The sequence below is a fragment of the Triticum dicoccoides genome, chromosome 7A (assembly GCF_002162155.2).
Source record: "Triticum dicoccoides isolate Atlit2015 ecotype Zavitan chromosome 7A, WEW_v2.0, whole genome shotgun sequence".
Lineage (NCBI taxonomy): Eukaryota > Viridiplantae > Streptophyta > Magnoliopsida > Poales > Poaceae > Triticum > Triticum dicoccoides.
In genome coordinates this window covers 128,866,273-128,893,931 of record NC_041392.1, presented here as the reverse complement: position 1 = coordinate 128,893,931, position 27,659 = coordinate 128,866,273, and the positions used below count along the sequence as shown (strand labels likewise).

At 43.5% G+C, this 27,659-nt stretch overlaps 2 protein-coding genes, 2 non-coding genes and 3 pseudogenes across 4 annotated transcripts; 6 read left to right on the top strand and 1 right to left on the bottom strand.

The window, feature by feature from the left end:
• On the top strand, positions 1 to 820 carry LOC119331343 (putative ATP synthase protein YMF19). Its single transcript, XM_037604511.1, has one exon. It carries the CDS (start codon positions 110 to 112, stop codon positions 746 to 748), a length of 639 nt encoding a protein of 212 aa, XP_037460408.1. The 5' UTR covers positions 1 to 109; the 3' UTR covers positions 749 to 820.
• An 8,028-nt stretch (positions 821 to 8,848) lies between these two features.
• LOC119334422 lies at positions 8,849 to 11,341 on the top strand (annotated as a pseudogene).
• A 669-nt stretch (positions 11,342 to 12,010) lies between these two features.
• On the top strand, positions 12,011 to 12,084 carry TRNAD-GUC. The gene has a single exon. It is a non-coding gene; the product is annotated as a tRNA-Asp (tRNA).
• A 5,878-nt stretch (positions 12,085 to 17,962) lies between these two features.
• LOC119334558 lies at positions 17,963 to 19,054 on the bottom strand (annotated as a pseudogene).
• Positions 19,055 to 21,556: 2,502 nt separating this feature from the next.
• On the top strand, positions 21,557 to 22,449 carry LOC119333265 (annotated as a pseudogene).
• Positions 22,450 to 23,180: 731 nt separating this feature from the next.
• On the top strand, positions 23,181 to 23,263 carry TRNAY-GUA. Its single transcript has one exon. It is a non-coding gene; the product is annotated as a tRNA-Tyr (tRNA).
• Positions 23,264 to 26,479: 3,216 nt separating this feature from the next.
• On the top strand, positions 26,480 to 27,129 carry LOC119327459 (NADH-ubiquinone oxidoreductase chain 2-like). The gene has a single exon (XM_037600569.1). It carries the CDS (start codon positions 26,480 to 26,482, stop codon positions 27,071 to 27,073), a length of 594 nt encoding a protein of 197 aa, XP_037456466.1. The 3' UTR covers positions 27,074 to 27,129.
• The last annotated feature ends 530 nt before the right edge of the window (positions 27,130 to 27,659 follow it).

The window sequence follows — 27,659 nt, the reverse complement described above, 5'->3', positions numbered from 1 at the left end:
CACCTTCCTCTTGTACTCGACTCTTCCCCGATCACTCCCCAACAAAGGCTTGCTCGTCTTCGTCATAGTCCAAACTCTTTCTCGTGTGACTGTGGTGCTTTCTTGAGCGATGACTTGGGAGGGTTCCGGTCACCCCTACCCGGGCAGACAACCTCCCTCATTCACATCAGAAATGGCAAAGATTCCATTTTGGAAAGTCAATCTCTTTTTGTATAGATATAAAATAGCAAAAGTACGGTTCGGAGTCTTTTCTTTCTTATTTGAAATCCAAATCGAAATGCCTCAACTTGATAAATTAACTTATTTCTCACAATTTTTCTGGTTATGTCTTCTCCTCTTTACTTTTTATATTCTCTTATTTAATAATAATAATGGAATACTTGGAATTAGTAGAATTCTCAAACTACGGAACCAACTGCTTTCGCGCCGGGGGGGCGAGATCCAGAGCAAGGACCCTAAGAATCTGGAAGATATCTCGAGAAAAGGTTTTAGCACCGGTCTCTCATATATGTACTCCAGTTTATCCGAAGTATCCCAATGGTGTAAGACCGTCGACTATTTGGGAAAAAGGAGGAAAATCACTCTGATCTCTGATTTCGGAGAAATAAGTGGCTCACGAGGAATGGAGAGACAGATTCTCTATTTGATCTCGAAGTCCTCATATAACACTTCTTCCAGTCGGATCACTTGTTGGAAAAACATAATGCTCACACATGTTCCACACGGGCAAGGAAGCATAGTATTATGATGAAAATGAATGGAATACTCGGCAGAATAGGAATATTCCTATTAATGATTGTGACAGCTTTTATAGGATACGTACCACCTTGGGGTCAGATGAGATTTTGGGGAGCAACAGTAATTACAAGCTTAGCTAGCGCCATACCAGTAGTAGGAGATACCATAGTGACTTGGCTTTGGGGTGGTTTCTCCGTGGACAATGCCACCTTAAATCGTTTTTTTAGTCTCCATCATTTACTCGCCCTTGTTCTTCCTTTTGATTTAAACGTTCTCCCCCCGGGAGCTGCAGAATTCTGGCAGGGGCAGCCCCCTTTGCCAGATCATGAAAATGTGGTGGAGAGTGATGATTCATCAACTGATTCATCAGGGAGTTCATCTGATGATTCATCAACTGATTCATCAGGGAGTTCATCTGATGATTCATCAACTGATTCATCGGATCTCGACACGGATTATGATGAGCTAACTGATGATTCATCAACTGATTCATCACGGAGTTCATCTGATGCTTCATCAACTGATTCATTAGGGAGTTCATCTGATGATATGGAATGCTCTGAAGGAATACCCCCCCTGAAGGGAATGAAAGTCGTCTGATAATCTTTCTATAGGTTCCCCGAAGAGAATGGAAAAATCACAGAAACACTTTCTATATGTTCTGTTATTTTGAGATTCGAAGAAGCAAGCAAGTTTTTCATATAGTTGTTTTTGTGTAGTGATCTCTGTTCATGGAGATCACAAGGCCACTGATACCCCATGTGGATAGGTGGGATAGAAGAGTGGGCATGTGGGATTCTATCAAAAGAGGAAAAGATACCGCCACGCTCATATCTCCCTTCTCACCTCTGGGAGGGGGAAACTAGCACTTTCGCACTAGATGGTTAACTCTAAGTTTTTTCTGAAGTAGGTTGTTCAATGCTAGTTCAATGATTGAGCCATCTTCCTATCACCAATAACAAATGGATAGCATGCGTTGTGCAACCAATCCTACCCTCAGTTGTAGTAAGCTGAGTGTGATCCGCAGAGAGCAAAGTGTGTATCACATGAATTTGATAGCTCAGGCCTTGGAAGGACCTTTTTGGCACTAGACAGACTCTTTAATATCGATGGCAGCAACTATCCATTTTCTCAATCATATTACTGCGTGTGCGCTTGTGTGCTCCAATCTTTAGTAAATAAAGCAAAGATTTCTGAGCTAGGAATCAGAGGAAATGCTCTGACTCAAATCCAGATACAATTTGATATGTCGAAGACCTGTGTGACTCCCTACATGTATTTGAAGAGTCCCTCGGGATCATATCACAATAAACTAGACTGGTCAGGATGCTCCAACTAACAATCTAGAATCCATACTTGATAGGATCAAGAATAAAAAACATGATATCAAGAATAGCATATTGAAAGATCCCAATCATTTTTCTTGATAACTTCTTCAATCTACGTATTTTTCGTATAAATTGGATCAATTATTAATAAAATAAGGAGCAAACATAGGTATCAGATATCAGGAACATAAGCTTACCCGGGAGAAATGCACTCTGTGTTAGTCCGATCACTTAGCTTTTGCTTTCGCACTCCCTACTGATGCCTATTGCATGACTCTCATTCAGTCAAACTAGAAACTGTGTTTACAGCTGGAACGATGAATGTAATCCTACTATTCTGGAAGGGTAGGGTCGTCTGAGTACGGTACTATGGACATCAGGGCATATTGAATATAGTCATATAATTTGGTGTGCTGACACACCCAGAAAGGTTTCTACCTACGCAAGGAAAATGAAGAAAGCAAGCCAAATACTGAAATGTATTAAGCTATCGATCGGGGGACATAACACTATGAGGGTTGTTAAGGCGGGGCTAGGAGCTTGATATGCTGCCGACTCAGAATCAAATGAGCACAGGGGACCCTAGTCAACATTCATATTTCTACCCACCGGTGGATGATCGGTCACCTTAGTTCCAATTTAGCTACTGTTCATTTTGTTGAACTCCAAGAAGGACCGATTGCTACGTACTCTTGAGAAACAAGATGTTATGACGCCGCTGTGCCCGCGGTCCAATGATCCACCTATGTTTGTGTCGGATCTTATCCATGCTGCAACCAGGCCGTGGAATATGGAGGTGGTCAGAGAACATATGTATGAGATGGACGCCGAAGCAGTAGCGAACATTCCCATCAGTCATGTTGCCCAGCCGGAAAGAATGGAAGAGGATTTTTCGTATCACATTCGTACTGACTTAACAGGATCCGTCTCCCATAGTAATATTATGACAGTCTCTCTTGCCCCTTCGTACTTACTTGAAACAGGAATTTCTTGGTGCTCAACTGCTTATTCTGCTTTTCCTGGTACCGGTATAGATAGATAGAAAGCGCATTCAATCGAGAAAAGGATCAACTCATCCACCTCTTTACTTTTTGGTTTTTATTCGGCTGTTTTAGCATAGGTTGCATTTTAAAACAAAAGAAAAGAGCAAGTTCCCACAGGCGAAGAGCTGCTTCCGAGAAATCTTTTACCCCCTTTACGCCCTTCGGGGCTGCTAACAACGAGCTAATACACAGGAACGACACGGCTCCTACACCGCTTAACTCCAATAATAGAACCTGGTCCCACACCCCTTGCATTTGATAATGAAACAATCAGAATTTGTTGAATTGAAATATGTTCAATCTCATTTCTTTTACGTGGTTTTAGCAACTATCAATTATCTCCTTCCTCGGCTTCCTACACGGATATAGCCGTAAACGGTATCTAGTAGGCAACCTGGGAACTACATTAGCTTAGGTCTCCTCGGCAAAGCAGACAAGAAGCAATTCCACCATTGGGAACGGCACGCCCCCTTCCCTAGGGCTAGAGGTATTTACACGCTGCATTGAACCTAACGCTAGAGCGAGTACTACGATGAAAATCACTTTTACGAGCGACACATTTGTCTTTGGTGCTTGAGTTGTCCTCCCAGCGGTGTGGTCCTCGGTTTCGGAAATGACATATTGAACCGGTATCTTTAGCATATAAAAAATCCTTTGTTTGACGGCATCCCTCCTCTAAAGCTGCTTCCTTCCTTTTCGGTTCGTAGTGGTTACGAGCAGAAGTGCAATTCAAAGCACATTCCATAGTTGTATTAGATAGTTTAGATATAGTGACCCACTAGTTCGAGATGCACTGACCTTGGCCATTGCCTGCTAACTACGGTCATTATATGCCAATTCGGATCGCACACCGGAAGCAAAGATCAGGGGATTGCCAACTTGAATGAATGTAATCCAGTTACGGTGTAGGGGAGATTTATTATTGAGTTGATAACGCACTCCGTTTACTAACATTGAGAACTATGCCATGGAATGGAATATTCCCATTTCTGATTGTTGAAAACAAATGCGACTTTCAAAAGGCACATCAAATGTATGGACACAACGATTTGCCCACGGATTCATTGATTCATTAGCTGCGCTGCTTTTGTGAGTTCCACTGGCGTGAAACTCCGAAGGGAGAGCCCGGAGGGAGCTTATTCATTCCTTTCGTGGCTTGCCATGGTTATTTCCTTGCCCAGGGCACAGTCTGGTTATCTGTTTTGTGCCTCATCGGTCACCCAAGGGTTTCTCTTATGAATGGTGCGATCCGGCATCCTTGAAGCTCGGAACTCCTCTCTGGAATTTTGACCATGAAAATGCCATTTACCCTTAGCAATGAAGAAATCTATTGAACAATCTGTTTCATTGCAATACCTCGCTCTAACAATTCCTATTCCCACGGCATTACCACAAGGATTTCATGTTTCCCCGATCCACCAGCTACGTTCGCACACTTCCAAATAGTAAATGCTCCCGCGGTTGGAGTTGAGACTTTCTTATCCCTCTTGTTACGACGGATCGAGCATATGATTCTTTTCTTGATTGAAATCATTCACTTTTCCTTGAAATCGTCACAAAGTAATTGGAAGAAGAAGTGCTTGAGAAGCTCATGGATATATTCTATGGTGGCTTCTCCAATAGTTCGAGCCATAGCTTCATTTCATTGTTTCTATAATTTTCTTCACTTTATCATTGCCCTCAAGTACAAGTAATTTCTGACAAACTTTCTTTCCCATGGTTCGGGTGGGCACGGATATGGATGGCAGGACAGGAGTGAAGATCCCTCAGCTAAGGGCTAGACCGGACGTTTCACTGTCTGATGACGAGTGGCACACAAATCAACCTGAGAAGGATTCTACTATGTCAAAAGTGTTTATATAAACGAATTGTTTAACGCCAAGATGCCAATAGCAATGATGGATAAAGCAACTGCCATGAGTAGGGCTCGAAAGCCGGGGACTCTCCTGGCAAAGAATCTGAACGATCTGAGTTCTTTTCTGAGAAAGAAGAAGATGCAAGGCATGGATCCAAGCCTGAAGGCGACGTGGAGTGTTATTATTATCGTTACTCCAGAGAATGGGAGGCACTCTCTTCTTGCAAAATGCAGTTATGAAATCTGTAATCTAGATGATTCTGGTTGAAGGGGACGATGCAGCCTAGCGGTTACGAACTTTTTGTTCGATTCAAAGGATTTCCACTTGAGTAAAGCTATGGTGGGAAAAAACTACCAATTAGGCAATGCGCGTCTCTATTTCTTGAATTCTCTGGTCTAGGCAACCCGAAAGCGTTGTTTAACAAAGACAAGTCTGAATTTGAAACGCAATCCGGCAGAGAAAAGAAACTTAAGTAACCACCAGTTGAAACTGAGCGAGGATGCCTCTCCTAATGGAAGTTACGGGCTCAAACAATACCTAATGGTAGGCAACTTTGCTACCCGAGCATCTCTTTCTTATTAAGAACGACATAAATGTTGATTTTCTACTCTCGGGAGTAGGTAAGGGGGACTATGCCCAATAAAATAGGGACTACGGTAGGCATGAAATGAAACTTCTTATCTTAGGTACGGAATTCCTCCACATTAAGACACCAACCTGCCCTTGACAAGTCAATAATCAATCACTAGATTTTGGATCACAAGCCGATGCGATGCTTCACGTCGAAATGGGTTAGTCTGCATCTGAGAGACCCCGCCTAGCTCTAAAATGGTTTCAACCTTTCCTCGACCTCATGGAATGAACTAACTCATATGGAGTGAGCATATTAACATAGACATCCCTCACGATAGCGAACTTGAAGAAGAAGCTGTTTCGACATCTAATTTATCCCAAGTGCAATAATGCTCCAAGTACGGGTTTTCGAATTCATTCCTCGCTGACCGCGCGTCATCTTCAGTTCACGATTGAGGCTCAGATGGAGACTGATGAGATACACGCTCTGGCTAAGGTTGACATCCAGGCTCTGGACAAGCGATAAGAGATACTTTATGAAGGATCCAACTAAGAAAATGAAATGGGTTAGTGGGAACAAGCAGCTAAAGCGCAAAGGTAAGGACGAGCTCGAAAAGTGCAAACTTGAATGATAGCTAGTGGTGGATTGAGACTTTTGAGCTTCTCCATCGATCACTTTTGCGGAAGCTGAGTCCTTTCTTTTTAAGCAAGTTCAAATCCAGCAAAAAACGAGTATCAATCTGTCCCAAGTGCGGACAGGAGAAGCCAGGTCGGATTACGACATTGAATTGAATTGAGTGGCCCCTTCCCTTCGCATCACAGCATCAACCCTGATCACCTCACTTTACGTCAATATTGGTGAGCATGCCACAAGATGTACGATTTGATTGGTTACTGAAGTGTCTAAGTGTAAGTTTCAAGTATTCTTCTTATGATAGACTGAAGGCTTATCGGCGCGCGAAGGTTCTCTGGATTGGTTGTGGTGAGCGCTGGGCGAAGGATTGTCAGTGTAAAGCTACTGTTCAACTCCATGTTGTTCAGGAAATGGCAGAATTATCGTGGAGTACTGCTGCAGGCTATTCTATGTTACAGGACCATGATGACTCTGCTTCGGATCTAAGGGTCCTCTCCGCTGAAGCTAATCAGAAATCTCCTGCACTCCGTTCCATTCAGTTAGCTTGCTCAGTAGTCCATAATTTGGATGTTACCCTCTTTTCTTGGTCGACTCGGGCAGCACTCATTCCTTTTTGAATGCATCATTGGCATCTCATATTGAAGCTAAAATTGTCATCTCCTGAATCTGTGCGTGCAGGCAGCATCAATTTATCACCTAATGGTATCTTTGTTCTACCGGCACATACATTTCGATTTCCTTGGTCAATGGAAGTCACCTTTTCTTTTTCCTTGTTTTCGTCATGCGTCGATTCAACATTCGTTGGACTTTGTAGCTTCAAGGACGTAGTCATCCTCTCAAGATTCTAGTCATGATATCGCTTAAAAAGAAGCCCGACTTACCTATATTATCAAAGGACCCAGTCGAGCCCTAACTAGAAAAGTGCATGGGTGACCAAATTTAGGACAAAGTAGGCGCGGAAGATCCACATGCAACGAAACATCCCTCACGTGTTCCAAACCTGACCTTCTTTAAGCTGCTTCGACTACGGGAACCACAAGGAAAACAGAACACGAGCGGGAATGTGGGACTGGGTCCTTCCATATAGTTGGCTTGATGGCCCTTGTGGACAGAGTCTGTTCTCATTAGAGAATTGACCTTAGAACTTTGTGATCAAGACCCGTGGTTAGTCCAGTAGAAACTTGATCTCCGGAAAGGAGGTCCGCTTATTTACTTATCTGAAAAAGCAAAAGGTAGGTAGGCTGTTTCAGAGAAGAGTACGTGGGTTTTCACATAGCCGGATATGAAAAGAGACCCTAATGAGCAGCTTTTTTTATTCGTAAACCCTTCTTTCTGTGCTTATGGAATCAACCAGTGGCAGGTCTTGGCGATTGAATTCATCCCGTTTTACTTTGTTGAGTGCGATCTGGTATTGACTTGCCCTTATTTTCCATCGATCGGTTAGTTAGTTAGGTCCCGCGGACAAGAAGTCCTATATACTGAAATAAGAGGGACTCCTTCCAGGCATCGCCGTTAAGGTGCTCTTTTGATAGATTTCTATACCTTCCCCTCCCTTTCCTCTGTATCCAGGCCTACGCGAACAGCTGCTTGCTTATCGAAGAAGTCTGCTCACATGATTGGAATATGGCTCCCGTATGCATGCTATTCTGGGACTGAGGAATGCCTTTCTATGGTGGACCCTGAGGTCGGACTCTTGCTGCTTGATTCAAAACCGGATTCAATAGCAGCAACATATTGATGATGGTGCCTGAACTACCTATTCTATTACCTTTTGGGAAGCCCCAAAGCCACATCAAGCCCTATGCTATGGGTCAAGGTACTCTCGAGACCGTCTGGATTGAAGGCTATCAAGCACCATAGGTGGTACCAGCATTCCCTGTCGATAGGGCATTCCAATCTCTGGGTAGCTGCCCGCCCTACTTCATTCCTATCTCCTTCGGCGTCAGCCCCATGTACCCCCTTAAACTAACCACTTGAATTGATCAGGATTTGTTAGGTTGAGTGCATTTTCTTCCAAATCCAGTCAATTTCAAGAAAAGTATCGAAAAATCCCGGGGTTAGGCACCTTTTTTCAGTGAAATCTTGTTTTTTTCCCACATTAATTAGTTATGGGAGAATCCTTGCTTCCTCAATGCTCTTGCCTTTGCGGTCCTATTAAAAGAGACACAAGAGGTTTTAGCACTGGCATCTTTGGATCAAAAGATCATTCCATCCTAGAACCAACACGACGACTTCTCCTTGCCCGATTTGAAATGGTGATGAATATGAAATTAGGAATATATATGGACAGATGAATTATGCGTCATGGAATCCGGATCATTAAAGAGGTAGTGTAGACAGTTGTCTAAGTGTGATCTTCTTATATCCCCACGAACTATTTAGCTTGATAGACCCAAGGGGAAATAGAATCTCGAAAGGACCTTTCTTGTCCGTAGCCCCGTTGGAATCGAGGGCTTGATATCTCATTGGCATGACTAATTGATGAGGCTGACTAAGTAGTACTCACGAGGTCCTTGATTTCTTGTTAGTTTGTATCTTTCTCTTTAATAGTATGGTATCCAGGTTCACCTATTTTTTTCCATTGTTGCTCTTCAGAAAACGCGTATAGTAAGTAGTCTTCGTCGATGGGACAAACGCTCCAGTGTATGCGCTACGAGGCAACTAGCATTTTGTCATGGAAGTTCGTGAAAGAATGTTCTTGTTTTTCGTTGGAAAAACCAACGCCGACGTCAAGATCAGTCTCCTTTCCTTTCTCTTTTCGGGAGCAGAGCTGAAAAAGATGGGAAATTCCAATGATTCTTCGTTCATTATCATGTCGATTCCTCACAATCGCTCTTTGTGATGCTGCGGAACCATGGCAATTAGGATCTCAAGACGCAGCAACACCTATGATGCAAGGAATCATTGACTTACATCACGATATCTTTTTCTTCCTCATTCTTATTTTGGTTTTCGTATCACGGATGTTGGTTCGCGCTTTATGGCATTTCAACGAGTAAACTAATCCAATCCCACAAAGGATTGTTCATGGAACTACTATCGAAATTATTCGGACCATATTTCCAAGTGTCATTCTTTTGTTCATTGCTATACCATCGTTTGCTCTGTTATACTCAATGGACGGGGTATTAGTAGATCCAGCCATTACTATCAAAGCTATTGGACATCAATGGTATCGGAGTGCGCCTCTTAATGAGGGTGATTTAAGTGCAATGAAATGTACCGGTGGTTCGCGAAGCATCTGGCTTACCAGTCATCTCCCATTCCCGCCGTCGAGAGACTAGAAGAACTATAGCATGCCAGAAACGGGGAGTTGAGGTGGTTAGACCTATACCCCGAAATGCTCCCAGCATAGGAGCCTATGGTTCCATTCTTGTTATTGCTGGAGGTACACATACCTCTTCTCGGTGTGGTGGAGCGATATACGAAAAATTGATGCTAAGCCTGCAATGTCCGATAACGGGGCTTTAGTAGTGAATCTATCGGCACCACAGCAGTGGCATACAACTTTGGACCTAAGGGATGGTCCCGTTACCTTTCGGAATGGGGGATCCCCGTTGGCAACAACCACGGTAGTAGTTGCGGAACTACTGGGCCAAGAGAGGACAACCTGTTGTTCCTGCTCCTCCTTCTTCGCTTCGGGGACGGAGGTCCTACGGTAGGTAAGAGCACGCACAAGCACTTGACCGAAGGGGACCAGCGCTTCTACTCCTCCACCGAGGAGCCGTTCTTGCGAGAAGCAAGGGATGTCGTGAACGGTGGGAGGTCAAAGAAAGAGAATTGACCTCTGAATACAGTGATCCTATGATCTAGATAGACTCCATCCTTTTTTTAGATAAGGGTGACTCAAGAAATTGGGGGTGGGACCTGCTGGCATAATGCAGGCTGGAACGTGGGAATTCGAGGTCTCATGAACGAGTTTTTTTTCGACATACTTTCCGGTCTTTTTTATGGATCCTTTTAGATCTACGGGCCGGCCATTCACATGAGCATAGGGAATCTATACTCGAGCCTTCGACTTGGCCCCTGGCAGGATAGGTGAGGAATCACTCTTGAGATCTGATCTATTGGGGCCTACAACTTCGCCAAAGCCGACTAGCATCCCTTTCCGTGGTGAACTGGCCGTCCCATACCTTCATTTTGTCTCATGTGTGTTGAACATTGTCTTCCTCGGTTCCAGCTTCACTGATGTAGGTAGGGCTGGGCGAGAAAGGGTCCCCTCTTGCCTATTAGTAAGCGGTCCTTCGATTCCACCGGGGTCTTACGGTCTCATAGAGGGGGGATAACTACCTAACTAAAGAAGAATAGTTCTCTTTATAAATAAGAGTAGGCGTGGAGAGCTTTTTGCGGGGAAACTTGCAAGTCAAGTTTGTGGGGAGGCGGGCGTCGACCCAACCTTATGAGTATTCGGACTATACCAGTTCCGATGAACTGTCACTCACTTTTGACAGTTATACAATTCCAGAAGATGATCCAGAATTGGGTCAATCACGTTTATTAGAAGTTGACAATAGAGTGGTTGTACCAGCCAAAACTCATCTACGTATGATTGTAACACTCGCTGGTGTACCTCATAGTTGGGATGTACCTTCCTCAGGTGTCAAATGTGATGATGTACCTGGTCGTTCAAATCTTACCTCCATCTCGGTACAACGAGAAGGAGTTTACTATGGTCAGTGCAGTGAGATTCGTGGAACTAATCATGCCTTTACGCCTATCGTCGTAGAAGCAGTGACTTTGAAAGATTATGCGGATTGGGTATCCAATCAATTAATCCTCCAAACCAACTAAACCGGGGAAGCTGAAGCGGAAATGCAATTCTCGGGTGAGGGAAGGGGGAAGCTCCAGGAAGGCTTCGCTCGCTCGCTCAAAAAGCTCTAACGCTCGTTTACGAGTGGAGTGCATAAGCCCTTATTGAAGTAGGGTGAGGCCTTACTACACGAGCTCGTAAGTCAAGCACGGAACGAGCCTTGTCTACGAAGCTTCGCTTCATCATCTTGCTTGCTTCTGGCGAAGCTTAACGCACTATAACATAGGCATGCATGATGGTATGGTAGGAAGACTCCTTTTAAGGCCGACCACTACATAGGAGCGATAGGAAGCCAAGCCGTCAAAAGGAAAGGCGAGCAGCCCTTATTGCAATAGCAAACGGCCTACTTATAGCCCTATTTATACCCTTTCTCGGGGACTTCAACGGGCCTTACAAGCTCAATAAATTGAAATTCTTCACCTTTTCCTCAGACAGTGGGAATGCATTTTCTTACTTGATTGACATTGACAGATATGTGTACCACACCGAACAAGCAATATGTCATATGCTTGATGTACCAGCCAAGCCAGCTCTTTTTTTCTCAGTTCCCTTATCCTTAGCGCAAAAGTAAAAAGAAAATGAAAGAGAGTTTGTATTTGCAAATGCAAATGAATATGGATCTAAATAAATTAGATAATCAATAAATAAGAATTGGAATAATAGAAAAAATATCCTTCGCCCCTTATCTCTTCATCATCGTCGGTTCCGTCACTTGTGGTATTCGTTTAGAATCTTGTTGACCCTACTCGCTTACTCCTATTTTCCTTATTTCTTTTTCTACATAATTAATTAGAACTTTCTTGAAAGAATGGGGTTCTCTCTGGGGGGGCACACCCTCTCTTCCTTTTTGAGAAAGATGGGCTTGTTTTTTTTTCAATAAGTTCTATTGCTTTGACACATTTAGTATATAACATAATATATATATAAGAAAAGTACTAAAGGCGAAGGGCATTCTGTTGTACAGCTACTTTGGTATAGTTACAAAGGTAACCGGTAGGTGACTGTTGAATCGACAGTAGTTACGAAAGGGGGAAATAGCTCAGTTGGTTAGAGTGCTGGTCTGTCACGCCAGAAGTCGCGGGTTCAAACCCCGTTTTCCCCGCCCGATCTTTCTTTCTTCCCGAGGTCATACCTCTACCACTTTACCCTGAGTTTCACTAAGGCATATAACCCCATTCGGGTAAGAGGAGCAAGCAGTGGGGAACATCTATTTATATGCGTGTTAGCATCAACAGCATCTTTTTGAAAGTAAATTACATCGATCCTCGGTGCTAGGTATTCAGGTAAGTAAATCCTGAGGATAGAACTAGAGCAAGTAAGCTCATCGCACTATCAAGTCAGTCAGGAACTAGTCTGCCAAGCTTAAGAAGAAGTGAAAAGTAAGCAAGTTGTCATCTAGTGAGGGCTAAAAGACACGGAGAACATCCCCCCTCTATTTGCCAATAGCTTCCGCCTTCCTCTCTTTCATTTCATGTCGGTTCAGCCGAGCCAATAGATTCCATAGGCGGGTCAGTTATAGCTGTAGTAGCCTTTGATTAGGTCCTTTCAATAGACTTTCCATAGCTATAATTCGATAGACTTTCCGTAGCTCAGTACTGCTGATCGTTGACGCCCGCAACTGTACTTACGGCTGTACTTGTGAAAAGAGATAGAGTCGTCTCGCTATGACTCAAAGATGGTTAAAAAGCTAATAGATGGGCCACAAAAGGTAGAGGAGAGGGGGTAAGAAGAGTAGACTTACTACTGGATACAAGATAGGGTATACAGCTAAAAGGGTGAGATAGAGGAATGAAATGAGCCAGTGAAACGGTCCACGACCACAAGTATTGAGCTATAACCATAAAACTTGGGGAGTGCCTCAAGAAAATCCATTGAAATAGAAGACCCAGGTTGTAATGGAACAGACAAAGGTTGAAGAAGACCAGCAGGAAGGGTGTGCTCACTCTTGTTGAGTTGACACACATTACAGTGAATAACAAACTTGGAGGGAGAAAAAGAAACCAGAAGGGACCCATTGTTTCTGTGCAAGTCGAACAATGATGGAAAAGCATCCAGTATGTAGCCGACATATGCCAACAACCCAAATGCACATATGCTAGTTAAGTTGAAACTCCTAAATTAAAGCGCAAGCAACAAAACTACTTTTTTGAAGGCGCGGAGCGTTGAAGAAGAGCATAGCTCGATTAACACAACTAGGGGCAATATGGTTCATTTTCCTAGAACACCACAACAAATGTCCCTACCAGTTGTTGCCAGTGAAGCTGAAACCATGGCTACCCCTCAACAAGCCTCTAGCTCTTATCCTAGGCCTGAACCGCCTGAACCTCCAATTACCGTACCATTAGTACTGAATACGACCACCACTCACACCTATTCCAGACCTTTAAACCCCTGACCACCTAGACCTCTAGTAGAAAAGCAACTAAAAGACCCAATCACAAAAATAACCCTCTCTATCCCCCTCAAAACCTTGGCACGAACACTTGTTTCCAGCCACCTATGGCCTTCCTCACAGCTCAAAACATGATAATATTAGACCTAATCCTGCACCTCCACCACCACAACCAAGACCCAATTCAATACCAAATATCCAATTTTCCCAACCAATACTTTTACCCTATGCTGGAAATTCCATGAAACCAGAAGTGCCAATATATACTTACCTTAACCAACCGCTTCCAACTCAACAGCATGACCCGTACCAATACCTGCAAGAACAAAGGCCGCAAAATCAATATCAATATGGGCAGCAGATACATCAACCTCCTAGAGTTTATTTTCCAATATTTGAAGGGGCCAGGTCTTGGATACAAAAGTGTGAACATTACTTTTCGGTGTACCAAGTTACGGATTGGTACAAGGTAGAACTTTCGGCTATGCACCTTAGGGGGAGAGCTGAAAGCTGGTACAATAGTTTCTTAGTGAATAGGGGACAAGTATCTTGGCAAGAGTGAATTCAAGAGATTGTAGAGAGGTTTGAGGTAAGAAATTTGGTTGGTGTAGTTGATGAGTTTAATCACTTGAGGCAAAGAGGAAGCCTAGAAGAGTACAAGTCACACACAATTGGCAGAATTGAGGGCTGCCATGTTGAGGTGCAATCCCTATTACGATGACAACCTTTTTCGACAAAGTTTTCTTGGGGGTATTGTAAATAGAGATAGATGTTTCGTCCGGCTCTGAGAAACAATTCGGCAACCCCGCTCTTCCCTTTGCCTCTTCCACATCTATTTTTGAAACTTGATTCGGTTGAGTTTGAAGCAAGGATCTAATCAGATAACGCTTTGTTCTCCAATGAATGGAGGTGGAATAATTTATTGAGATAGAGAAAGCTACATCTCGACTTTATTTAAACGAAAGAAAAAGGTTAGTCCTGCTCCTAGACTTCCAATTCCAAGTAGTAGTAACGGAAAGGAACAGGTTTAGGAGAACTTTTTTTATGTCTTTCTTATAGCGATCGCTGAAAGTCAGTCAATGCCCTGGCTTCAATGAATGAAGACCGATGGGCTACGAAGTGGAGATGATGTTGTCGTGTCATTGCTCGTGATGTCTTCACCAGGATTTGACTTACCAATGTGAAAGGTACCGTGCCAGTGGTTCTATCATTTAGATAGAGAGTGATCTTTCCTTCTTGTCGAAGAAAGATATGACGTTGGGAAGGGAAAGGGAGTAGAAACGTTTTCATAGCCTTGGGGCGAAGGGCTGAGAGTTCCGTGATCCAGTTCTTTGAGCATACATAGGTTGAGGATGGAACTCCTATAGCAATCGATGTGGAAAAAGGCAACAACCGAGAAAAGCAGAAAAAGCGAGTGAGATCTTGACTTTCTATTATCATACAACATAGAAGTATTTAATCAAATCAGAAAGAGTCCTGGGATTTGACCAAAGCGGCATAATTGAAAGCTCTCGTCTCAGTCGCTCGCCTAAGAAAAGGTACCGGGTTGCTCCGTGATGACGAATAAGCAACCCAGCCCAATCCTTGCTTTCATAGAAAAAGGTAAATTTACTCGAATATTCGTTCAATGACTCAATATTTAGTAATCAAATCATGCGTTTGTTAGATCATTTAGTGATAAATAAAACGAGAATAAAGAGAGAGTCCTCACCTCAATATCGACAACAATGACCTGGCAAGTGAAGTAAAGTGAAAGCAAAGTAGAGCCTGGTTGATGTCAAACGTTTTCAAATCTTACCCACCATATCCATTCATGCACGTTACTAGATGAAAAGTAAAAAAATAAAGCAATGATGGTTTTTATCAGAGCCACTTTACAACCGGTTTAGCAACTTCTTCATGCCCCTACGAACAAAATATTTGGAGTTTGACAACTGGTTGACGCCGGTTGATACTCGAATGAATATATCGCCGGTAGATACTTGCTTTTCTAATGAGGTAGACACTTTTGTATGTTAAGGTTTCCACTTCAAACCATCCAGATTTACACTTCAATTTCTTGTTGTTGACACGGTTTACACTTGACTTCATTCAAACTGACACTTATGTATCTATCTAGGCGGGCGGGCACTTAACCAAACTCAGGTTGACACAAACTATACAAAAGTCTTAATTAGGGTGTTTTTTTCCGATCAACCTGAAACTCCGAACAGAACCGACCCTGACTAGACCTTTTCCCAAGCAACTCCGAATACTGGAAAATATGAATGAAATTCGATAAGAGAAATTAGAGCATGTTTCTAAATTTGTGATAACTACTTATTTATGAGTGAGAAATGCTTCATGCGAGCACCCTTGGCGGCCTGCTTTTGAGACAGGGAGGCCATGCTCGTATCTATGCTTTTCATCATTGGTCTGGTCTACTCGTACCCCACCCCACAAGGTACATCTTCGACTACCGTGCTTCTTATCTTGACGCTATACATTCAGTTCAGTCAGTCCCAGAGACTTATGTAATCCACCCATATTGGACTTTTCTTCACCTGGCCTCGCGGATTCAATACCGAATTCTCTTCGCATACCGGCCTGCTAATTCCGGGATTAGCTGTTCTCAATGACTAGTGGATGCCTCTTTTCTACCTTAGAAATAGTTTTTCTATGTACCTTCTCCCTCTCTACACCTTTTTTCCGCCTCGCCGCCCAGAAAGACCTATAGAAGAAGGAAGAATTCAATCCGTATACTCCAAGCGCTGTAACTATCGCACTTTCCAAGCAACCCTCCAATGAAGAAAGTGCAATTGAAACAATCAAGAACGGAAAAATAATTAGACTCCCTCGTCAATTGTTTGGATTGGAATTAGGCTCCTCTACTCTAGTCGTCCTCTTCTATTTCGGGCAGTAGCTCAGCCCGTTCCGGGCCTTCCTTTACTGAATCTATTAGTAGTTGCACTTTTCGACATATGCCTTTATTTAGGCATTGGTTGTAGGCATCCCCTTCTCTTCAAGGAATTTCTGCGCCTGGTTCCTGATCAAGTGTTGGAAAAACCGGAATATGATGCTTTCTACTTCAGCAGTAGGGTTGGCCTGAAGCCAGCCCATAGAATAGATACGGGCATGTTCTACACAGGAGTTCTTGTAGAACATGTTCCAATCAAACCTCTTTCCCTTCATCTCCGGTTTTCAATATGAACAAGTGTCATCCTCTTCTCCCATCGTTTGGATGGAATACCCACGTGGAGCTGACCTTCACTTTTCAGAGACAGGGGCAAGCCGATAATTTGTAGCCTCCCTGGTTGTTTTCTGGAAATTTCAGTAGAAGTGAAGCCCTGTAGGAGCTCCCTAAGGACTCTAGCTAAGACCTTTTTGAGACCCTGGGTGACTCGCGTGGACTTATCCCCTCTCGGTAAGCCGAAGACCATATCGTCTATGTAGCGTGCGTAATAGAAGACTACGGCCCCATCCTCTCGGACCATTACCCTTTCAAGCTTGGCATCCAATATATGGAGATAGCAGTGAACGAGGACATGTTCAATCGGGCTTCCGAGCGGTATTCCTCGCTTCTGGCACGTGTAACTCTTACCTTTTCTATCTACTGTGGTTTTCATGAAAACCTATTTTATCAACCTATGGACTCCTTTCAATGACAGAGTCTTTGGAGCAAATTGGTTCAGGATTCTAAGGTTAGAAAAGAGTTACCACTCAAGGGAGGAACAGGATATGTGGAAGGCTATCCTGGTGGCTCAAGACTGACCGGTATACCTGGACCAGTCTATATTGAGCCATATTCATCAATTCGTCAGGAAATTTGGCCTCACACAATGTATCCCTGTTCCACGAGACGCTTAATCAACCCTGGAACACAAGAGAACCCTTCTTATCGAAGAGAATTGCGTATTAAATAGATGAGAGAAATAGCCCTAAATATGTGCATCGAGTAAGTCATTACCTTCTATTCGATCTCCAGTATCGCTCATCAAGTACTTGATCAGATTCCTCTTTTTTCTTGCAATTGCAAAGTGGTGGAAAAAATTTGTATTTCGGTCACCATGTCGTAGCCAATTGGCTCTGCCCCGCTGGAGCCATGCTACTTCTTCTTGTTCAAACAGGTTCTCGAGCAGCAGTCAAATTGACTTCCCCTGCTTGAGCATAATGCCCGCCCCTGGTGTGGTGGAAAAAGCCTTGTTTTCTATTCCTTTTAAAGCTGCTGATGCGAGCTACCGAACAAACAAGATTAGTACAAAAAGCCACAACTAGCACTAGCTTTCGTGATTGCTTCTTTCTACCTTTCTCACTCCGGTAATTGCTCCTTCTCCAAAATATCACTACGGACAAGATGAGCTAATAAAAAAAGTTAGGGCAACAGATGATAGCGACTCGCCAGACTCGAACTGGCATAGGCGGATCGGATCAAACAAAATTAGCCTTTCTTCCATCAACAGGAATCGCTTTGATTTCGCAGTTCAAGAGGATGGTGGGGGCAACCTCTCTACATCTGCGGGCCGGTAGGCCAGCCAACTAACTCTTCAAATGAAGAACTGATTACTCCACATCTATGAACCTATCATTCCCTGCCCTTTCCCATTATTTCTTTTTGTATCACGCTAGGACTTTGCCTCTTTTTTGGAGGAAAAATATGGAAGTAGAATCTCCTCTCTTTTAGAGGCGTCTTCCAAATCCAATTTCAGATCAATGAGGTCTTTCAGAGAGCCGCTGCTCTTTCCATGAAATTCTAGGATCTCTTCGATCCTATGCGCAAAAGCAAGGTGTGAGCCCGCGACCCCTCGATCGCTCTCAGAGTCAATCGGCCCAAACCGGGTTATGAGCTCAATGAAAAAAAACTATTTTGTGAAATTGCCTGCAAAACCGCCTTGCGAGCGTTAGCGTCAGCGTCAGCGTCATCTCCCGATGGATATTTTTTGCGCATCTCCAATAGCGCCTTGGCCCTATTTTCTTCTTCGTCTATTGGGGAAGAAGAAGAGGTGGAGTAGCAGGCGGATCTCATCCCTCCTGCGGACTTCCCCGTACTCAAAGTGACTCTGAGAGATTGCGCTTCTCTACTAATCACATTCTGTTCAAGAATCACTGTTTTCATGATCGAATGACGAAATAGATATACGAACTGTATAGGATCATTCGCTGGGATGGGATAAGTGATTCTTTTATAGGATTCCCATGGGATCGTAGAATCAACTAAGGATGGAATAGGTATTTGTGATCGATCAGCTTCCAGTATGACCGAAGACTTTCTATCTGCATTCAGAATAACCACACAATCTGGTTGTTGGTTCAACCCAAAATTGATCTTCTTCTTTCTTGAACGGAATTTTTTTATTTGCAAAAGAATTGGTCAAAAACGCCCCGATCTTCCATTGAGAATCATCGAAACAATGAGAATTCACATTTCTTAAATAGCTTCTTAAATAGCTCGCCATTTCTTCCGTTATCTCATAAATAAATAAATGATTGGTCTTTAAAAAGAAGGAAGGCCTTTTTGATGACTGGGAGATCCTATAAAATGAAGAGCGTTTCGTAAACAAATCAGTGTCTTGTCTGAATCGAGAATAGCAATTCCATTTCTTGAACCACGGATATAGACTTTGAAATGGTGATCAGCTACCCGACGGCCAAGATGTGCATTCGTACAAAGTAATTTAGTACAGACTATCGAAAGCATTGTCATTTTGCGATTTGAGTTCCGGAGATACAACTGGTAAGTTATGGGTAATGCGGGGGAACTTTAAGACGAGATAGAATACCTAATATGGGAGTGGTTTAAGTGAGAGAATAGCTCCCTTACCAAACCAACTGAGCTATTTGCCATGTTTTTGACAAATGACCTAACTTTGATGTGATGTACCCGGCTAGCCCGGATCATTCTTAGAGCAGTCGAGGTTACCGGAATTATGGCCTTCCGTACAAGAACTGGCACTATTGTAACTCGCTATGGGCCTCCTGCCTTCTCGAAAGAAACTGGCTTTTGAAGAAATTACTCTATTTTACGCATTTAGTTGAAGCGGATTCAAAGAGCTCTATAGAGCAAGGAAGGAGTATACTATACTGTAGCTGGATAAGCTAGATACCAAAACTTTGATAAAGATTGAGGCAACCCATTTGAGGAAGAACCGGACGGACCCCTGCGGAGATGGCATAATCAATCCTTTGACGAACTTTCTGGTTAACATAGAATCTATGAGTTTTTTCTTCTAATTACTACTACTAACATTATTCAATCTGGTAAAAAACAATTTATTAAGCTCATCCCACAAGCACATGTACACATCTTGGATTTGACCGTCTTAAGATGGAAGAAGATTCGTTCTCCTACCCATTTCTAAGTTAAGCAAGAGATAACTCATAATTTGATATGCACTCGCACTCGCATCTTGGGTCACTGGAACCTGATGATAATTACTCACTCCTTCATCCTGAGAAAGGATCTTGGCTATGAAAAAAAATGGATCACTAGCTTGCGCAGCAAATTGAATGAAACTTTCGTCCGAAGTAAACATTTCAGTATGGTGTTCGTTATACCATTTAAGGGCATCATCTAAGTTCGAGAACTTTGGATACTTAAAGGCTGCAGCACATGCTAAGTGTTGACTGAGATTCTTTTTTTCCGACAGGTGGTTTTGTGCTTGAGGTTGAGGATGATCGGCAGAAAAGAGTAATAAACTTTTTGACAAATCACGCTCATGAAAATGTAATACACCTGAACGGTAGATTCTACCACGGAAGTCCATGAATGCTGGCAAATAGAATTGATAACCTTCGTATGCTGACGCAAGTCTTATTAAAAAATCTTCATAACTAGCCTGCTGCACCTGTTTTCCTAATTTATTTAACAGTATGTTATAGCTACAAGCATTCTTAATACCTTTGACGTTATTGAAGTAGCACTCCCTCAATATGTCTGAGGCTTCTGTCGGATTCACGCGAGCCAGAGCATTTGGTAAAAGAAGCCCACACTCAACTAAACATTGACGATTCTTTTCCAGAAATCTCAAGAGCCTTTTGTTTATTTCAAACGCTTGAGACTGAAGCCCATTCAAAATATCACACATCTGCTTGTATTCTTTTTTATGTAACTTTATATAGAAGTGGTTTAAGACATGGGAAGTTAATAGCCGAAAGTGATTCTAGATATCCCCCGTGGGTTTGCATAAGTAACCTCCTATCAGATCCGATAATGTATCAGGATCAGACCCCCTCTCTGTTGGTTGCCAATCCAAGGGTTTGCAAAGCATCGGAAGATTGAGTTTGATAGGGAGCAGATTTATGTTCAAATTGCACATAACATAACAAGAATTCTCTATATACCCTTGACCTTTCTTAAGAACCAGCACTGGACCTTCTTTTGTTACTCCCCTATCTGTTGATATATGTAGAACATTTCTTTCAATCATGAATTGGAGCAAGTATTTCCCGATACCATAATGACACTGCATTTTTTCTTTTTCTCTTTTTTGCTAGCACCTTTGGGCTGAACAACATCCTTAACTGATTCTACCTTACTAGTGAGTACTGCTTCCACCTTACCACTACCTGGTGCTTTGTATTGTAGAAACCTTGCTTGTTCTCGTACAGTTGAATTAAGTTGATCTATAAATCTAGCTGCCTTAACTGCGGATGATTCCTGAAGAGTGTTGAATACCAAGCCTAGTACATGAATCATGATAGCCTCAAGCGTATAGATACCAAACATCTTAAGCATAGGTAAGCTACTTGGTAGGCAACCCTTTAGATATTGCTTAGCGTTAGGCTGATCTTTATTAATCAAGAACTTTACTATGTTAGGAGTTACTTTAAATAGATTATCCTCATCAAACTTCATTGTGCAATTTGCAATTTGATTCTGTAAATCTATTAATTCAGTATCAGAAAACACACCATTTTGATTCTTCTTTTCATTAATCAACAACTTTCTAACATCATCCTGATACATATCAACATTAGAAGTCTTTTTCGTTTTGTCAATATCCAACAGCTTAGCGTAGTAATCGTTCCAGAACTCCTTAATAATACGTGCATTTTGCAAAGATTTCTCATTCTCAATGCTATCATCATATCTCTCGGAACAATAAAATAGAACCTGCATACTTTTATTTGTTACCCTTAAAAAACCGCAGTAAGGATACGAATACGACTGAAATAAACTACTAGAATCTAAATAAAAGGAAAGGATCAGAATAAGTACTAATGCTCTGTATAATACTTTTCCCCGAGCGATGGTTTAGCGGATTCGGAATTGTAACCAAGCATCCTGGGTTCTATACCCGATTCAACACTAGAGCATGCAGCCGATCCTGGATACATAACTCTAAAAAGTGTGTGTGCAGTTTTGGATCTTTATTGGTAGCCAGTCTTTCACTTCTGCCTCTCCACTCCCATGCCTTTCTTGGTCGGACCAACCCAACCGGCGATTTCCGACAAGTCTTTCTGCTTAGAGCAAGAAGCGGAACCAAAATAAAGCTTTCTTTATTTTCATTTATGGATAACCAATCCATTTTCCAATATAGTTGGGAGATTTTACCCAAGAAATGGGTACATAAAATGAAAAGATCGGAACATGGGAATAGATCTTATACCAATACTGACTACCCATTTCCATTGTTGTGCTTTCTAAAATGGCATACCTATACAAGGGTTCAAGTTTCGGTCGATATTTGCGGAGTGGATCATCCCTCTCGAAAATGAAGATTTGAAGTTGTCCACAATTTACTGAGTACTCGGTATAACTCACGCATTCGTGTACAAACAAGTGCAGACGAAGTAACACGAATATCTCCGGTAGTCAGTCTATTTCCATCAGCCGGCCGGTGGGAGCGAGAAGTATGGGATATGTCTGGTGTTTCTTCCATCAATCATCCGGATTTACGCCGTATATCAACAGATTATGGTTTCGAGGGTCATCCATTACGAAAAGACTTTCCTCTAAGTGGATATGTGGAAGTACGCTATGATGATCCAGAGAAACGTGTGGTTTTTGAACCCATTGAGATGACCCAAGAATTTCGCTATTTCGATTTTGCTAGTCCTTGGAACAGCGTAGCGACGGATAATTCCGAATCTACATAGGTCTAGTCCAGGGGACAAATCAATAGGAAATGCTATTTGCTTCTTAAGAAGAAGAACTTTTTTGAAATGAAAGAGTTTCCACGGGCGTCGGATATCATTTCTTCAAATAAGGAAGAAGTGTTATCGAAGGATTTCCTTCCATTCTTCCTAGTATGGAAGAAGTAAAGAAAAAGTACTGCATCTCGATCTATACGAAAGGGCACTGGTTTTTTCTTTCGGTTTCATTGATAGCAGAAGAGTACGCTAGCTAGCGGAGCCTGAAAACGCTTGCTTGCGCCCCACCCCTACGGAAACTATTGCCTATGCTTGCTGCTCGCTCAGTGTCAGTAGAAGGGAAGAAAAGATGGTCACTCCTTTTAGGAACATGGCGAGCCTTACTTATGACTGTTGCACTTCACTCGCTGCTCGTTCATTCACTTGCTCATGAACTCGCAGCTTCGCCAGAAGCGACTAGTCGCCTCCTTTCCTCCGCCGAAAGATGCTTAGCCAGAAGCGACGAAGGAGGGGAGCTGGGGAAGGCCGACGATGGCAATGAGGGGGAAGCTGTCGTAGAAGCTTTGCCCCTTGCTTTACATAAATGGATTGTTATGAACTTACTAAATGACCTTATTTATTCTCCCGGAATGCTAGCAAATCTAATAGTTCCATCTGCTCTTCTTAACTTAAGAACGAAGGCCGCCATCCTTCTTATTCAGGAACCCTTTGTTTGAGGAGGGCGTATCCCCGGGAAGGGGAGAGTGGCCGAGCGGTCAAAAGTGACAGACTGTAAATCTGTTGAAGGTTTTCTACGTAGGTTCGAATCCTGCCTCTCCCACTTGTTGTAGACTTAAGAGAAGAGAAAGTAGGCGGAAGCCTAGGAGGGCCAACCGAGCGAAGCTCTTTTTTTTGCCGTGCCGTGAAGTGCAATTTTCTCGTATGCGTTTTAGAGAGGTTGTCGAAAAAAGACGATCTATAGAGATTCCCCATCTATATCCAATCGAGAATAGAAGCGAGTCGCTTCCGGCATCGGCTTGTAGTCTCTGCAGTCGGCACACGCACGCGCCCGCCATCATGCCTCCTTGGTTCGGGACGAAGCCAAGCGAGACATACGATAGACGAAGGAAGCGCCCACCCAGCAGGAGGGCTAAAACCTGTAGTTTTGAAGTTGCAAACTCCAGCTTCGAAGCTGGAGTGCTTTAGCCCTTTTTTAAGCAAGAATCACCGTCTTGAGCGCCTTGCGCGCTCAAGAACAAGGAAGGGATGAGCGCTTTGTTGCTAAAGCGGATACGTTTCTTGCTGGGGAAGGCTAGTTTGATCGAGGATTGGAGAGGAGGGAGAGGTGGAATAAAAAGCTCGGGATGGATTTTGGAGTCTTTCTGCGAGCCGTATGCGGTGAGAGTCGCACGTACGGTAAGGAGGGGGGTTCGCGTCTATACGTGTAGTGTGGTGGTTGGGCCTACCCATCCTATTTGTTCCATGATCTATGGGTCTACTGGAGCTACCCACTTCGATCAATTAGCCAAGATTTTGACCGGATACGAAATCACTGGTGCTCGATCTAGTGGTATTTTTATGGGGATTCTTTTTGTCGCTGTAGGATTCCTATTCAAGATTACTGCAGTTCCTTTTCGGGCAGCTGTAGGACGGACGGCCCCCTATAGGTGGTAGGGTAGGGTGGGTGGTACCGCTCAGATAGCAGCCAATCCTCCTAACTGCGCGCGGGCCGGGCTTAGAGCGCGTGAAACTCATCACTACCTTGTAAGGGCGTTGAGACCATAGCATGTTACACAAAAGCGCCGCTTTCTCAGGAGTGTTGTCACACAGCTGCCCGACTAGAAGAGCTACTCGCTCTGTAGTGTTGTCACACAAGATAAGCACGCCGCCCGCCTGCTGGCCGGGCGAATCGAAGTTATCTTCCGGTCAACTGTCCACCCAGACAAGTGCAAAAAAACACAGTGGAATCACGCAACGCGCGCTGCTGGTGTGCTTCCTGCCCACGAGGAAAGAAGAGCGACAAGGTTCAGATTTGACTGTTTGCAGCATGGGAGCTGATTACCCAAAAAATCCCTGGGAAAAAAGAAAAGATATCTCGGTAACGAAAACCATAGGAGGCTGTATTGGCGAGATCCAAGGGTTCACAGCAGCCCAAAAGAAAAACCGCCTGGAAGTCCGAGGACCTTTAGTACCGTACCGAACCAGCAGCCTTCGCGCCAAGCGACGACCGCCCTTGTCCCTTTCCTTTTTCCATTCAGCCTACTTCTTAGCTTTGTTCCGTCAGTCTAAGGCAAAGCTTAAGTGGTTTGCCTACCTTACCCACTTGATGAAAGGGAACGAACTTCGTTTCCTTGGCGTCTTTATGGATGGATTCAGTCAGAAAAAACTCCTTCCTTTTGAAAAAAGTGATGCTTTGCGTCTTCGCTTCCGAGGGTTAGGGTATAGGCCGTTTCGAGCAAGCTTTCGCTTTTTCTCCCGGCTTTCTACAACTTTCTCTTTAGCTTCCAAAGGCGACCCAATGACCTTTCCGGAATTGGAAGTATTCGTCGCCCTACCCTAAGAAAGAAGTCACTATAAAACAGCTTGCCCTCCAGAAGTACCAAAGGTGCGCGGAGCCCGGTGAAAATGAATATGTTTGCTACTAAAAGAAGCCTGCCTATTGACTAATATTCGTCTTTAGAATGAAAGTAGCTATGAAGCCCAATCTATACTGTCGATTCAAAAGGGGGCATAGTCATATGGGTGGGGTGTTTGTGGGGAGCTGCCTTGGATATGAGGAATTCCTCCAATCTAAAAAAAATGAACAAAGAAAAAGTCCGTGACGAAGATCTTTCTTTTCTATCAATAGATAGGAATGAGTGTTCGTTATAGGGGATAGGATCCATCTGCTCTCTCTCTCTCTCTCTCTATTTTCTTTGATGCAATTTAGAGAGAAAGAGCAGTGCGAATTAGAAAAAAAAGAGAATCGGGAGATGATTCCAAAATAGATACATAGACATCTCAAGTAAAGGGATGTATATATTATTCCTATATATATCATCTATCTATGAAAAAAGTAAACAGAGTTCATTTTTGGGTTCCCCGAAGCCCCGAATGGATTGGATCATTTCTGCTTCTGCCAACGAAATGAAGGCCTCGCCCCTTCCGAATGCTTCTCCGATCCTGAAGTTCTCGCGAAGAGAATAAGATGCAGCTCCCCCTCCCTCTGTCTTTTTCCGCTTTGCTAATATTCCCCTCTAACGCAGGCCGGGCTTAGGCGGGCGCGGGAGGAAGAAAGAAAGTCGAAGAGTGTCTTCTCCTTTGTCCTTTTTTCAGTGCAACATAGGAAAGCACCCTCTTTTTGTAATCCCTGCAGCTTCCCAGAGGCTTGCTTTTTTTTATTGAACGCATGGCGTAGCTAGGACCCCTCCAATCATGTTTGAGCCTATGTTCACCTGGGGCCAAAAAAGGAGAATTCCGGAATGCCTGCCGACGTTCAGATAAGGTGCATATCCCTTACCACTAAAGGAAAAGCTCGACGAAGGGGGGGGATATTAGCTGGGTAAGGAAAACGCTTTCGGAGATTGAGATGTCGATTTGTTTTTCATCGAAAAGGAAGAAGGCCGAGGGGATAGCAGCCTTCCTTCGGGCTTTGCCTGCCGACGTTCTAATAAAGAATTCTGGCTCGGCCCGGGAAAGCGCTGGCAACAACATAAAGAAAGGGGTCCATGTAGCTGTTGCGCCCGCCCACTGAGCAGCAGGTTCAGCATCTACTACAAAAGAGAGAATCCACTTCAGATAACCACGTCTCTGCTAGGCAGCGTGTGGAATGGCCGAGAGTGGACCAAATGGATATATAATCCAAGCCGAGAGTGGAGTTACGTGAACAGCCGTCTGATGGAAAACAACTTTCACGTTCGGTTCAGAGAGCACTTTTTTCATTGAGAATAAGTCCTTCCCTTTTGTGTGAATTCCCCAGTGGCGAATTAACAACTTATGGGGCCCTATCTATTCAATCTCTCGAGCCCCAAGAAAACCCCCCTCTCCCTCGGACTCAATCTCTCTTTTGACTCTATATATGTGGGCACCTTATATCTATGAGGGTTCACTCACCCCGGTGACAGCATTCCTTTCTATTGCGCCTAAAATCTCTATTTCTGCAAATATGTCACGTGTTTCTATTGTTGCTTCCTATGGGGTTACATTACAACAAATCTTCTTTTTCTGCAGCATTGCTTCTATGATCTTAGGAGCACTGGCCGCCATGGCCCAAACGGAAGTCAAAAGACCTCTAGCTCATAGTTCGATTGGACATGTAGGTTATATTCGTACTGGTTTCTCATGTGGAACCATAGAAGGAATTCAATCACTACTAATTGGTATATTTATTTATGCATCAATGACGATAGATGCATTCGCCATAGTTCCAGCATTACGGCAAACCCATGTCAAATATATAGCGGATTTGGGCGCTCTAGCCAAAACGAATCCTATTTTGGCTATGACCTTCTCCATTACAATGTTCTCATACGCAGGAATACCCCCGTTAGCCGGCTTTTGTAGCAAATTCTATTTGTTCTTCGCCGCTTTGGGTTGTGGGGCTTACTTCCTAGCCCCAGTGGGAGTAGTGACTAGCGTTATAGGTCGTTGGGCGGCCGGAAGGTTGCCATGAGTAAGGTTGGGAGACCGAAGGCAGTTTTCCGTGCACCGGACACGTAGCTTACCGAATCAGTTGCAACACAAATGGGAATGCATGCTACGAAAGACAGGATCGAGTCTGATACATCAAACCTCGACTCCATATCCTTGTACGAGTCCACAATCACTACACGAGATGAACCTGGGTTTGGTGAATGGAAAAGGGACAGAGGTGACTAATTCCCCATCTCATTTGGGGCGGAAAATGAATCGACATCTCGATGTGATACAGCCCTTTCCATTTTCGTTGGGAAAGAACGGCGAAGTCCATCCGAACCCTCCAATGAAGAAATAAGAGGAGAGCAAAGCGCCAATGGCGCGCGAAGCGCATGCGGAAGGGGCACGGAGAAATAAAGAAGTGTGGGGGAGAAGCAGCCGAGCTCATTCCCTTCGCTTCCTGGGCCCAAAGCAGTGCTTTGTTTCCTGGCTAAATCAAGGATTTGGGGCTGATTGCAAAAGATATCTGAATAGAAAGATAGATCCATCCATCTATCCAGATATCTAAAAAAGAATCGATTTCGATTTCATGAAACCTTTGATTCAAAGAACTGCGCTTAGCC